The 13,670-nt window shown below is 41.8% G+C and overlaps 1 protein-coding gene across 2 annotated transcripts in view; it reads left to right on the plus strand.

Annotated features, from left to right (window-relative positions):
* The window catches only part of HADH (hydroxyacyl-CoA dehydrogenase), a 65,598-nt gene that overhangs the window by 40,756 nt on the left and 11,172 nt on the right, over window positions 1–13,670 (plus strand). For both annotated transcript variants that reach the window (XM_085898432.1, XM_085898431.1), the window contains one exon: window positions 5,741–5,813. In XM_085898432.1, coding sequence (XP_085754558.1) covers window positions 5,741–5,813 — 73 coding nt within the window. The remainder of the gene's footprint in view (window positions 1–5,740; window positions 5,814–13,670) is intronic.

Consider the following 13,670-nt stretch of genomic DNA (forward strand, 5'->3'; position numbering starts at 1 on the left):
TAAGCACTCAAGCAAGCACTCCATCAAAACAGTTGAAGAATACTTTGTTTACTTTTTCACCTCAACATTGTCTTGAATGTCAATTCGTAATTTTATTTTCAAAAACGATGAATGCAGTGATAATAAACATCAATTACACCGCTGTCAACTGTATCGCCATGGAAGCTTGTAGAGTGCTCGCCAAGTGGTTTTATCACTCAAGCAAGGTCTCCATCGAAATGGTTGAAGAATACTTTGTTTACTTAATCACCTTAACATTGTCTTAAATGTCAATTTTTGATTTTATTAGCTCGCCTGTTCGAAGAACAGAGAGCTATAGCGATACCCCTGGCGTGAGCGTCAGCGTCAGCGTGAGCGTGAAAATGTTAAAATTTTTGGTGCAAGTTATTTTTTCCTTTCTAATGTTTTTACCTACCACACAATTTTTTATATGTCCGATATATATATATATATATATATATATATATATATATATATATATATATATATATATATATATATATATATATATATATATATATATATACACATTATCCCTGTGTCGTAAGACGTGACCAGGGTTGCGTCAGGAAGGGCATCCGGCGTAAAACCTGTGCCAAATCATTATGCGATCATAACGGATGATCCGCTGTGGCGACCCGTAACGGGAGCAGCCGAAAGAAGAAGAAGAAGAAGAAGAAGAAGATATATATGTATATATATATATGTATATATGTATATATATATATATATATATATATATGTATATATATATATGTATATATGTATATATATATATATATATATATATATATATATATATATATATATATATATATATATATATCGGGGCGTATTATGTTGTCCGTCCGTCCGTCTGTCTGTCTGTCCATCCGTTCCTGTCCACACTCTAACTCCCAAAGTTTTCAACTTTCACGTTTCATATTTGGTACATAGTGTTGTGGAATTCCCGCCCGTCGGCGTGCGAACGACCGCGTCAAACCAATAGCGGTCGCTTCGCCCACCGAACGGACAATCCAGTCGTGACTTTCTGGAACAATGCCAGAAACCAGTCATGGGTGGGTTTTTAATCCCACCACGGCCCAGTCCGTATTCTACCCGCGCAAAATAGGGTCAATCGCCGAATATCGATATACCTAAGTACCCGCGCGGGTAACCTACCGAGGGACCGTACCTCGGCGAAGGCCTGCTTGGACACGAACCGCTTAAGCGGTCCGTTCCGTTCTGGGATAACCGAGCGGGTATTATCGCCAGACCTCGCCGGACCCGATTCTATTTATCGGCTACTTAAAAACCAACTTCATTCCGAGTGCAAGATGGGGCAGTTCAATGAGGGAATGGACGCAACGAACAGGTTTACATTCACACAAGGACATTTATTATAATAAAGCACATATGCAATTAAACAAGGCAAAACACGAATGCAATTATCCAAGCAACAAAAGCACGACAAAAGAACTACAACCGTCTACTTATTATGTACAGTCACTTGCACTGAACAGCAGTTCCTACTTATTAGACAGGCCCAGGACACACGTACGCACACACACACACACCCAAGAAATGGTGGCAGAGGCCTTTAATAACGAGCTCCAGCTCAGAGGACAGGTGAGCTGAAACCCAGAACCTATCTCGAACCTCTCCACCTCGTGTGGTCTTCAAGTTGTTCGGACCCGGGCTCCAGCGAGAGCGAGCTGGATCCAATCGCCGTGATCCTTCCCGAGCTCCCGCGAATCCTCCCGAGCTTCTCAACACGTGCTGGTGAGACGAGGCGCCGATCCTTCCCGTCGATGCGTCGCTTCCCCGAGGAACCACCTTCACGAAGAGGTTGATGGGTCTCACCAAGCCGGGAACCAAAATGGAGAACAAAGAGCTCCACGAACCAGGAAGAAGAAGCCACCACTCGCAGCTCGAGCCGAGCGACCGGCTTAACTTCCTTCCAAACAGGGCAGCTTGAAGCAAAAAGCTCTCCCGAGCCAAGCAGAAGCTGAAGCTCACTGAGCCAACCAAAGCAAAAAGCTTCCGAAGGCCTCAACCCGAACCCAAGCCAAACAGGACCCGAAGGTCTGCTGAGCGACTACTCTCTGCCGAAGAAAAAAGCTTACTACTCAACAATAAAGAAAGGATCTCGTCCTTATCTTTCTCCACCCCCCCCCCCCATCAGCCACGGGTGGGAGGGAGTTGTTGACATCATGAGTCACGGGACGGCAGGGTTCTTCTTGCTCTTCACAGAAGAGGGGGAGGGATGTCTCCATTGTTCGTTCCCGAACTATTAAATCGATCCGCAGCGCATCTAATGGATTTCTGAACATTTAAACAATGGAAGGTGAGCTATCTAGGGAACAAGCACTTATCAACATAGCTGACTAAAGGAACCTGTATGTTGTGTGCAATCTAATTCCAAATTCGTAACAATAGGTTCAGACTGTGGAGACGGTGTGTTGCGACATTCGCTCGTCATCTAAAGTGGTTGCCATGGCAACCAGGATGCTGTTTTCCTCCATCCCTTTCCGCACTCTAACTCCCAAAGTTTTCAACTTTCACGTTTCATATTTGGTACATAGGTACAGACTGTGGAGATGGTGTGTTGCGACATACGTTCGTCATCTAAAGTGGTTGCCATGGCAACCAGGATGCTGTTTTCCATCCGTTCCTGTCCGCACTCTAACTCCCAAAGTTTTCAACTTTCATGTTAAATATTTGGTACATAGGTACAGACTGTGGAGATGGTGTGTTGTGACATACGTTCGTCATCTAAAGTGGTTTCTATGGCAACCAGGATGCTGTTTTCCACCCGTTCCTGTCCGCACTCTAACTCCCAAAGTTTTCAACTTTCACGTTTCATATCTGGTCGATAGGTACAGACTGTGGAGACGGTATGTTGCAACATACGTTAGTCATCTAAAGTGGTTGCCATGGCAACGAGGATGCTGTTTTCCATGTAGTAGCACAATTCTGTATACACCTTCTTGTTCGGTCGTATATTGTGCTCACTTGCGCTCTTGTTACTGATTACAACATACAAATACACATATTGCTTTAAAATTATTTGGATCAGACTTCACTGCTTTATAAAAAAATATTAATTATTAGACGAGTCTTTTAAAAACGATAAATGTATAAACAGGCAAGCATTGGGTGGCGTTGACACCAACTCTGGTTTTCAAAGACGATGACTACTGTGATAATAAAAGTCATTTCCACCACTGGCGACTGTATCGCCATGGCTTACAAACATTGATTGATAAGGAAAGGCTGGCTTGAGAAGCGATTAGCGATTTATACAGCGAATCATGGATAGGAAGGTCATCGATCAGCCATCAGTGGACAGTCATATATCCCGCGATTCGTAGGTTTGAAGCTCTGTCATACATAAACTGTTACGACCTTTTCAAGGCAAGGCGTTTTTTATTAGGCCAAAACAAAATGGTGGATGAAGACCCTTGTAAAGTGAACCTGAGCTGACCAAGGATAAGCTTGTTTTTGGTTTTAATTTAATAAACCTGATAATTATCTTCAAAAGAAGTGTTGGCATACTCTGCAGACTGGACTTCTCATGATCCTAATTCTGTTGAAACAAGACCGACATCGCGATGGAGATGAAATAATTGGTTATTGAAAGTATGGAGGAAAGTGGTATCAGTTTGGAGGGGCGGTTGATAGACCGACCGTCTGCGTGCTGAACAAATTTGCAAAATAACTGGTGCAATGAAGAAGAAGACGTGTGGAATTGGTGACGGATGAGTTTAGAAAATGAAACATTTTAAAATGTCATTATAAGCTTTTAAAGTAAGAAGCAAATTCATTATCAGAGCAGGTATTGAGAATGAAAGATTTCAAGAATTAGTGAAGGAAGGTAATAACAGGCAGAATGAGTTGGTGATTTATTCGTGTAAAGGTTTGTTGTTTTTAGGGGGGGCGGGGAGGGGGGTTGGGGTTGGTTTGAAAAGAGGAGGAAGAAGTAAAAATGTCAAGAAACATAAAAGGAGAACACAGGATAAAAGAAACCTTGTGAGGCACATGTAAGTCTTGAGACAATTTGGCACACTTTTTGACTGAGGCATTGGGAGTTAGGCCAGACTCAGTCAGATTCAACAACACACCAAAAAGACACGAATAAGATACGAAAATGGGTTCAAAACACAATAACACTGGAATGAAATGATGACAAATAAACAGGATAGATGTGGTGCGGAATGCTTTGCTCCAATGTGCTTCAAGGAGATAAAACCCAGCTTTTCAGCAAGCTCAGATCTGGAACCAGAAGTCAGTTATTATAACATTATTTTATGTCTTGAAATAAGATAACTGGTGCTTTTTGTTTTGAAAACATCACAGAACCTGTGCCTGTGTTTTTGGCTCAGTTGTACCATTTTTCTTCAAAGCCATTCATGTGATGTCCTTGATCCTAGGAATTCATATTCCATTTCAGTTGCCCTCCGATTGGCCATTCCATTGAATTGTAGCTCGTCATGTTGTTAAGGCAGGCAGCACTACCGTAGTAGGAAGCTATTATGCAGAGTTGATGTGCACATGTTTGCTCGTTTCCCACTCTTCCTCCTGAGATTATTTGTTTCTTCATCCATACCTTTTAAAACTCCATTTCCTGGGTGTTGGATTTGGAGAAAGTGCAACAGCATGGGTTGCTTGCAGATGTAAATTAACTCGACCAGCCACAAGTGCACACCTCTATATTCCACACCCCCCCCCCTAAAAAAAAAATCTACTTGAACATTCAGAGGAACTTCATTACATGCGTGTGATAAATATGTCGCACAAGCAAACATCTTTTCCATTTTCTCTTCTCAGTTTCGTCAATCGCATTTTAAAGTGGTGAAGCCGCTTCAATATTTGACAATTTCCATCTGTCCATCCGTCTGTCGGTCAACAATGAAGAAGAACCACCTTTCTAACACACCGTGTTACTACGAAAAATGGATAAGGGGTGTGTGTGTGTGTGTGTGTGTGTGTGTGTGTGTGTGTGTGTGTGTGTGTGTGTGTGTGTGTGTGTGTGTTATATATTTTGTTGAGTTCTACTGGAGTGTTCTGATGTGGACCTTGTTACACCAAAATGATCGTCATGATCTCCTGAGTTGATTCGGCTAATTAACGACAAATAACCCGGAAGAATTCCCATGTTTTAAACGCACGCCATGTTGTGGTGCATTCGGCAGCTTAATAGGTCCTTCCACGGCATGGCATTCTAGTTATAAAATAAATAACAAAAATGATGATGACATTGTAACAAACAATATTAATTAATTCAAATGATATTAACAACAATAATAATCATAGTATCATTTGGCAAGAATAATAACAAACATATAATCTCCACCCTAGCACAAGCACATCTGGGCTTGGTGAAAGGCAAGATAATGTTCAAGCAGTAGAGCAGGCAGGTATGCAACAAGGTTGTGAAGACCAATGAAAAATTGGTCAAATGGACCAACGGGCCCAGTAGTAATTCTAATAGGTTGTAAAGGGTAATTCTAAAGTGTGATTCTCAGGGGTTCTAAAAAGTTCGAAAGGGTTTCGTTCGTTTCTAGGCTTTGCCTATTTCATATGAAAAATACCAAACTGAACCGCTTCCTTCAGACACAGGTGCGATTTTTATTTATTATGCACCATGCAAGGTTATTGATTTTCTTGATATTCTAACTCTGTCATATTATGATGTTTTTCAGGAAGGAATGCAGGAATAAATTGATTCAGAATTTGTTTTTTGTTGTATGCACCCCAGGACACTCCTGGTTTCTTGGTGAACCGTCTTCTTGTGCCTTACCTCATGGAATCTATTCGCCTCCATGAGCGAGGTAAGTTGGGGTTGCAATAGTATAACAACTTTAAATCACACAGTGCTTATGCCTCATGGGTAAATCATTGCATAATGCATATGGGTGCATACAGAAACATCCGTACAAAATAAAGTTTTCACAAACAAAGCAAAATTATGGTTGGAGGAAATCTAAATCCACTTGGTAAACTTATAGTGTAGTGGCTGAGACCGAGAAAAATGAGTCGACCCCTACCGGTGGTATAACAAGCTGAAACCGGTCTCATTTGAACCGTATTGATGCCTAGTTTTCGAAAACTGAGGTTGTAGTTGTTGCAATTCTGCACAACATGGTGAATTAACTCCTTGAGTGCGGGAACAAAAGAAAAAATGGCCATTTTCAACAATTCATTATTTACTTCAATAAGCATAAAATACATGTAGAATGGTTGATTATTTCAGGGTATTTCTATGTATTGGACACGTTTTAAGATATTTCAGGGGGTTTTATGCTCCTAAGGTGGTTAAGGACCCACAAAATACCCCCAATTTTGGCAGTTATTGTGCAATTTTAGCAAAAGCTTGTGCGTTATCTCTCATTAAATGCCCAATATATGTTTTAAAAGTGCCAAATTTGATTATTTTCATCAGGCACGGTGTCTCATTAAAGAATATGTCAGTTAAACTATGATAAAATGTTCACAACCAGGTAAATTGACCCTTTCTCTGACATGTGCGCAGTTCGAGTGAAAATTCTCATTTTTCTAAAATCGGCATCTTTTATGCAAAAATGAACTGTTATCATGGAAAACTATGGAAAATATCAGGGTTACTATTGGAAATTGATAGTATGCAAGGTATTTCATGGACTTTTATGCTGCCAAGGGGTAAAAGACCCTTCGGAATACCACTAATTTGGCTTTTTTTTTAACGATTTCGGGCCAAACTCATAACATTGTAATTTTCGATGGTATTTCATATGTTTTGAGATATTCTGTGCAGTTTATCATGAGCAGGGGATTAAGAGGAACCCAAAATACCCCCACATGTAGCATATGTACTGTAAATAAATACAATTCTCTCTCTATCGAGTGCAACCTGTGGCTGCTGGTTGCATCATTGGTTGGGACATGGTTAAGCTGCTGATGTAGTGTTCCCCTTACCAGTACACTGGTACTCATTTCGCCGACCTCGGAAGGATGACAGGCTGAGTCAACCTCCTGTGTATTTTAATTCAGCAGCCAACAGGGCTTGAACTCAGGACCCACTCAGGACCCACTCAGGACCCTCGGATCCCAAGCCACCACCCTAACCACTAAGCCAACACCAGGCTTAATAAATACAATTAATAATGATAATGACAGTTGGAATTTTCTCCCATGATGATATTATTAGTTAAACCAAGACACCATAGGTGGCATTGCCGCTGCTGATCTTTTGTTTTTGGCATTATAGCACCTGTGCCTCTGTCATGCATGGCTCAAACATGTCAAATCTTATCAACTTCAAGACACTGGCCTCAAGAAGAGGATCATCACTCATTGTATTGGTCAAATTAGGCCTATTGAACAGGTAGGATCTTAAAAAGAAAACCAAAGATGTTCTCATAGTACAAGATCAGAGGATTAATGAAACTATGTGTTGTATGTGATGGTGTAGGCCATATGTGTATGTGTAAACAATGTGTTGTACATGGTATTAGCATGGTCATGGAATGCCACATATATGAAAAGTGAAAGTGCTCTGCTTGCTCAGTAGCGATAAATCCTTAGTGTTGGCTCCCTTCAGTAAGTGTATGTTGTGTGAAGATAGCTGGCATCTTTAATTGAGTACTGATTAAGCTCCACACCCGGTATACTGACCCTTATCCATAGGCCTAATTCCCCATGGTGATTCACCGCTATGGCATCTCTAGCTGAAATTTAATACCCTTCTCTTGCAGGGAATCAAGATGGATCTGATTGGAGAACCCCTTGAGAAGAAAAGACGTCTGAGTAAAAGTTGTGTAATACGTGAACAGACTTTAGATGAGAAGTCAGTGGACAATCCATTCATAAGAAATCCAACACTTGACGGAGTAAAAGCTGTTCTTCGAGCTGCGGAAATACGTCAGGACACTGTGCATGACAGGTTGCTCAAGATCAAAGATGACATTTTAAACCAGACTGTCACCGTTAGATACCATAAGAAATGTAGGGCATCTTATACAACTGCAAGTAATCTCAAATATTTACAAAATGAACTTGCTACTGTGAATGATACGGATGATAATGTTGGTGACATGGTTGAGAGTGGTCCATCCTGAATCCGGCGCACAGACACACCCATGTTTAACATAATAACTTATTGTTCCATCTGTGAGAAATCATACAAAAGAGCAGCGAAGGGGTGCCAACAACATGGTACTAACATACCAGATTCAAGGAGGCAGACAGGTTCCAAACTACCGCCAGTTTCTGAAAAGTGGAGGCAACAAGTCCAGCCTAGCAAACTTCATCTCTCAACATATATTGGACAATTACGAACAATTACCAAACGAGAAATCAATTATTCTGGCCGTTGGTTTCGGTGATGGCAAGCTGGTGAAAGAAGTACAACCACTCGGAGTCTCATCCATTGACTCTCTTCAGAGTACACAGGAGGAAGCAGATACTAGGATAATCCTCCATGCCGTCAGTCTCTCACATGACCATTCAAGGGTCATTGTTCGCTGTAATGACACGGATGTTCTGGTACTGTTGATCTACTATTCTAGTAGAAAACAGCTAACTGACAAGGTATACATGTATGCCGGGCATTCTGGAAAGGAGAGATGCATTCCAGGCCATGGGATAGTTACTCAGTTAGGACCGACTGTTTGTGAGTGTCTCCCTGCCATACACGCTATCACTGGGTGTGACACCACATGTTCTTTCAACAGAATTGGGAAGCGAACAGCTTATTCTACACTGATCAAGAAGGCACAAGCATTGTCAGATATGAAAGGATTTCATGAGGCTGATATAGACACTTGTGTTTCATTGTCATGGAAATTTGTACTTCTGATGTATGGCAAAAAAGGCAAAGACTTGGATTCATTGAATGATCTACGTTTCCATTTGGCCACGACCACAGACAAGCCAGCATCTATGCTTCCCCCAACCGAGGATGCATTCAAGCAGCACATCCTACGGGCCAAGTATCAAACCAAGATTTGGTACGACAGCCATGTTGCTAACCCACCGTTGATATCACCAGTTGGTCATGACTGGTCCGCTTGTGAAGGTGGTGGAATTACCCAGACTATGTATACTCAAGATTCCGCTCCAGCTGAGGTTCGCGACTTAATACACTTCTACTGCACTGACAAAAACTGTGAAAACTGGAGGTTGTGTCCTTGCAGGACTAGAGTGTATTGACCTATGTAGCTGCACTGACTGCAACAATCACAGCAATGTCGTACAACAGGAAAATGAAAATGCAACAGAGATAGACACTGTTTTCGATATTTAGATTCATGGCCAGCTGATTTCAGATGTGATCAGTATTGAAAGATTCATGAGTGGGTTTCACTGTGCAACAATATAAACATATTGAATGGATTTTCTCAAAGGTGTGAATCTTTTTATCCGGGTTCAACTGCAATTTCATTCATGAGACAATCTGACTGGTTCATCAAATCCGACTTGGGACTGTTATGACATGTAATGACAATATCATGCGAAAAAAGGCAATTGTGGCATAAAATTAGTAAAAAAATATTAAAAAAATGCCGATTTGGAGGTATTCCAGGGGTCTTTTACCCCTTGGCAGCATAAAAGTCCATGAAATACCTTGCATAATATCAATTTCTAATAGTAACCCGGATATTTTCCATAGTTTTCCATAACAGCTCATTTTTGCATAAAAGATGCCGATTTTAGAAAAATGAGAATTTTCACTCAAACCGCGCACATGTCAGAGAAAGGGTTCATTTACCTGGTTGTGAACATTCTATCATAGTTTAACTGACATTCTTTAATGAGACACCCTGCCTGATGAAAATAATCAAATTTGGCACTTTTAAAACATATATTGGGCATTTAATAAGAGAAAATACAATTTTTTGCTAAAATTGCACAAAAACTGCCAAAATTGGGGGTATTTCGTGGGTCCTTAACCCCTTTGGCAGCCTAAAACCCCCTGAAATATCTTTAAACGTGTCTAATACATACAAATACCCTGAAATATTCAACCATTCTACATGTATTTTATGCTTATTGAAGTAAATAAAGAATTATTGAAAATGGCCATTTTCTCTTATGTTCCCGCACTCAAGGGGTTAATTCACCATGTTGTGCATAATTTCAACAACTACAATCTTAGTTTTCAAAAACTAGACATCCATACGGTTCAAATGAGAACTGTTTCAGCTTGTTATACCTACAGTAGGGGGTAGCTCCTAAATTAGAGCCCTTTTTAAGCCCCGGCCACTACACTATTACTTTTCCTATTACAGTATAGAAGTTAATACTAACCTAATGAGAATTTAAAGAACCAAAAAAGGAATACAACAAAATAAATGAAAATTGAAGTGTGTGTGTGTGTGTGTGTGTGTGTGTGTGTGTGTGTGTGTGTGTGTGTGTGTGTGTGTGTGTGTGTGTGTGTGTGTGTCAACTCCAAAACCATAAAACCAAGCAGTCTGAACATTTACCTGCATACTAAGAAAACTCCAAAGAAGTGCATGACTTAAAATTGGGTGTTTAGGTTAATTAAAACACCCCCTTTTGAAGATAATTAATGTCCTTATTTAATTATATCCTTCATCAGGCGATCCTCGGCCACCTTGCATTCTGGGGTCTTAAGGCGTTTCCTCGGTAACCTCGCTGGGGTCTGAAGCCGCCATGTTTTTTGGCCTTCTCGACCATGCCTTGACTTGGAACAGGCCGTAATGATTTCTTAACGATAAAGTATTTTTTCACTTTCCTCACTCATAGTGTCAAATGTCTGTTCATCATAGCTATGAATCGCTGTATACATCGCTTTTGTAAGTACTATAGTTTTCAAATTTGGAGTTTGGAACGATTTAGTGCATTGTATGATACAATTTTCCATGATCTACTCTCACGGACTTATTAAAGTATGTCATCGAAATATCTTTTCAGTTTGAGGATCAGATATCGTCTGGACTAAATAAGTGTCGAGATCTGTTGTGAAATCTGATAATTTAAAGAAATAACGAGTCTTATAACAAAGCCCGATATACCTATTTACTTTAAGCATGCAAGGCTATGTTCCCTCTATACATACACAGGAAAATGTGAAATTTTCAAAGCATTAAACTTTTTTTTTCTACTGTTTGGAGAATTATATTGAGTGAACAAAAAATATAGGAATGTAACAAAATTAACCAGCTACATTGAGCTATATGATTTAATACATTCACTGTAAGACCTCACGCCCTGTCCCCCAAAGGGACTGCTATCCATAGCGTCTGCCAGATCTTTGTCTATTTTTCGGAGGTTTCGTGAAGTGCTCTACAGGGTGTCGAAGGAAATCTGGTTTAAAAAAAAAAAAACGTCCGTCGTTTTAAAAAAAAAAACAAGGTATAACGTTTGTGCAGACCCCGAACCGATGTACCACATGATGTGCACAGACGAGCAGGCAAAATAGCGGATTTTCTGCAATGTTTATTTCACGGGCGATTGAACTCTGCAATGTCTCCAGGGTTGTTCTGCATTATGCAGCAACTCTTTTGTGGATAAAGTCATTTTATTTCATGAATTCATTTTATTTCATTAACTGCTGCGTGCACAGTGAAGACGGGCTTCAAAGTTAGAGATGCTCTATGGTATGCAGCGGCAGCCTGGCCATTGAATTGGCAGTTCCTGTTCCTTATCGGCGGCAGTTCCTTATCAACCATTGAATTGGCATGCTTGCATGAGTGCTTAAGTCACTTGCCGAGCACCCGTTGTCAATAGCGGTACCGCACGATGTCATTCTGAGCGAATTGTCAATTCACTGCAGACACTTTTGCCGTGCCACGTTACATCACCCTAAGTGAGTGGTTCGTGCTCCATCACCCTGAGCGAGTGGCTCGTGCTCCGTCACCCTGAGCGAGTGGCTCGTGCTCCGTCACCCTGAGCGAGTGGCTCGTGCTCCGTCACCCTGAGCGAGTGGCTCGTGCTCCGTCACCCTGAGCGAGTGGCTCGTGCTCCGTCACCCTGAGCGAGTGGCCCGTGCTCCGTCACCCTGAGCGAGTGGCCCGTGCTCCGTCACCCTGAGCGAGTGGCTCGTGCTCCGTCACCCTGAGCGAGTGGCTCGTGCTCCGTCACCCTGAGCGGGTGGTTCGTGCTCAGTCACCCTGAGCGAGTGGTTCGTGCTCCGTCACCCTGAGCGAGTGGTTCGTCCTCCGTCACCCTGAGCGAGTGGTTCGTCCTCCGTCACCCTGAGCGAGTGGTTCGTGCTCTGTCACCCTGAGCGAGTTATGAAATAACACCCGATTTCCAAGCCGTTTGATGTATTAACATGTTTTCTAAATTACCGAGCCAAATTTGTTTTTCCACCCATCACATGCAGCTGTTTATCGATACCAATAAATGTCAATGTGTGTGTGTGTGTCTTCCATAATTCCAAAACTATAAAAACCTAGCAACATGAAACTTTGCATGCACAAGAGGGGAACTCCAAGGAAGTGCAGGAGTGAAAATTGGGTGTTTGGGTTCATTAAAACACCCCTTTTGAAGATAATTAACGGCAGTATTCAATTATAGCCTTCATCAGGCAATCCTCGGCTGCCTCACTATCTGGGGTCTCAAGGCGTTTCCTGGGTAACCTTGCTGGGGTCTGAAGCCACAATGTTTTTGGCCTGCTCAACCATGCCTTGACTTGGAATCGGCCCCAACTGTTTTTTAACGATAAATTTTTTTTCATTTTCCTCACTCGTATCATTGAATGCCTGAACACCTGAAGCCTATGAATCGCTGGCTGCATTGCAATGCTCATAAAGGCCTGGAGATACCAACGTTCGTGGCTTTTTTTCATTTCCGCACATGCCATAACCTCTAGAATCTCTTCGTAGAAGCCAAATTTCGAAATATAAACTTCATTATTGACTTCAGCAGTTGTTCTGACTGCGAAGAAGAGTGTTCATTTGTCCAATTCGGAAATTACTTGACATTCTGGACATTTCCGGATGCATAATGTTTATATGACCAATCGGCGATTGCTAATCGCCTGCCAAGCCAGCCGTTCCTTATCAACCATTTCATTTGAGTGCTTAAGCCACTTGGCGAATGCTATACAAGCAGCTTGGTTGTTCGTTTCTAAAACCCTTGGGCATATACAGAAAAAGAAATCTCACTGTCACTGAATATATCCATCGACTTGAACAAAGTTCAGGACCAACTTGCCTGCGTTTGGTCCCGTGTTGTCCGTTTCGTTAGAGTGCTTGCTTGAGTGCTTCAGCCACTTAGTGAGTGTTCTTCAAAGCTTTGATCTCCACAAGCTTCCATGGTAACATCATGGCTTGGTTTTCCATAGGGAGATCTCTGGGGTTAGGAAAACAAAATAAATTAGATTACAATGAAAAAAAATGTTTTCAGTTGTTACAAAGCAATGAAACACCACATCACGGCAGGATAGCCGAGAGGTACACATGCTTGCTCGAAGTTGTCTAGCCTGTGTTTTAATCCCGACCCAGCTATAAACTGTCATCCTGGTGTTTCACATTTATTGTGATTCATCAATGTGTGTGCCGTCTCTCAGATGGACGTTAAACTGTCTCACATCTGCCAGATTCCCCCCCTTCCTCTCCCCCTTTGCTCTACCTCTCCTTACTCTCCCTTCCCATCTCTCCACCTCCCCTCTGTCCCCCTCCCCTCTCTGCCCCTCCCCTCTCTCCCCCTCCCCTCTCTGCCCCTCTCCTCTCTGCCCCTCC

The sequence above is a fragment of the Eptatretus burgeri genome, chromosome 10 (assembly GCF_056783735.1).
Source record: "Eptatretus burgeri isolate ZD-2024b chromosome 10, Ebu_testis_v1, whole genome shotgun sequence".
Lineage (NCBI taxonomy): Eukaryota > Metazoa > Chordata > Myxini > Myxiniformes > Myxinidae > Eptatretus > Eptatretus burgeri.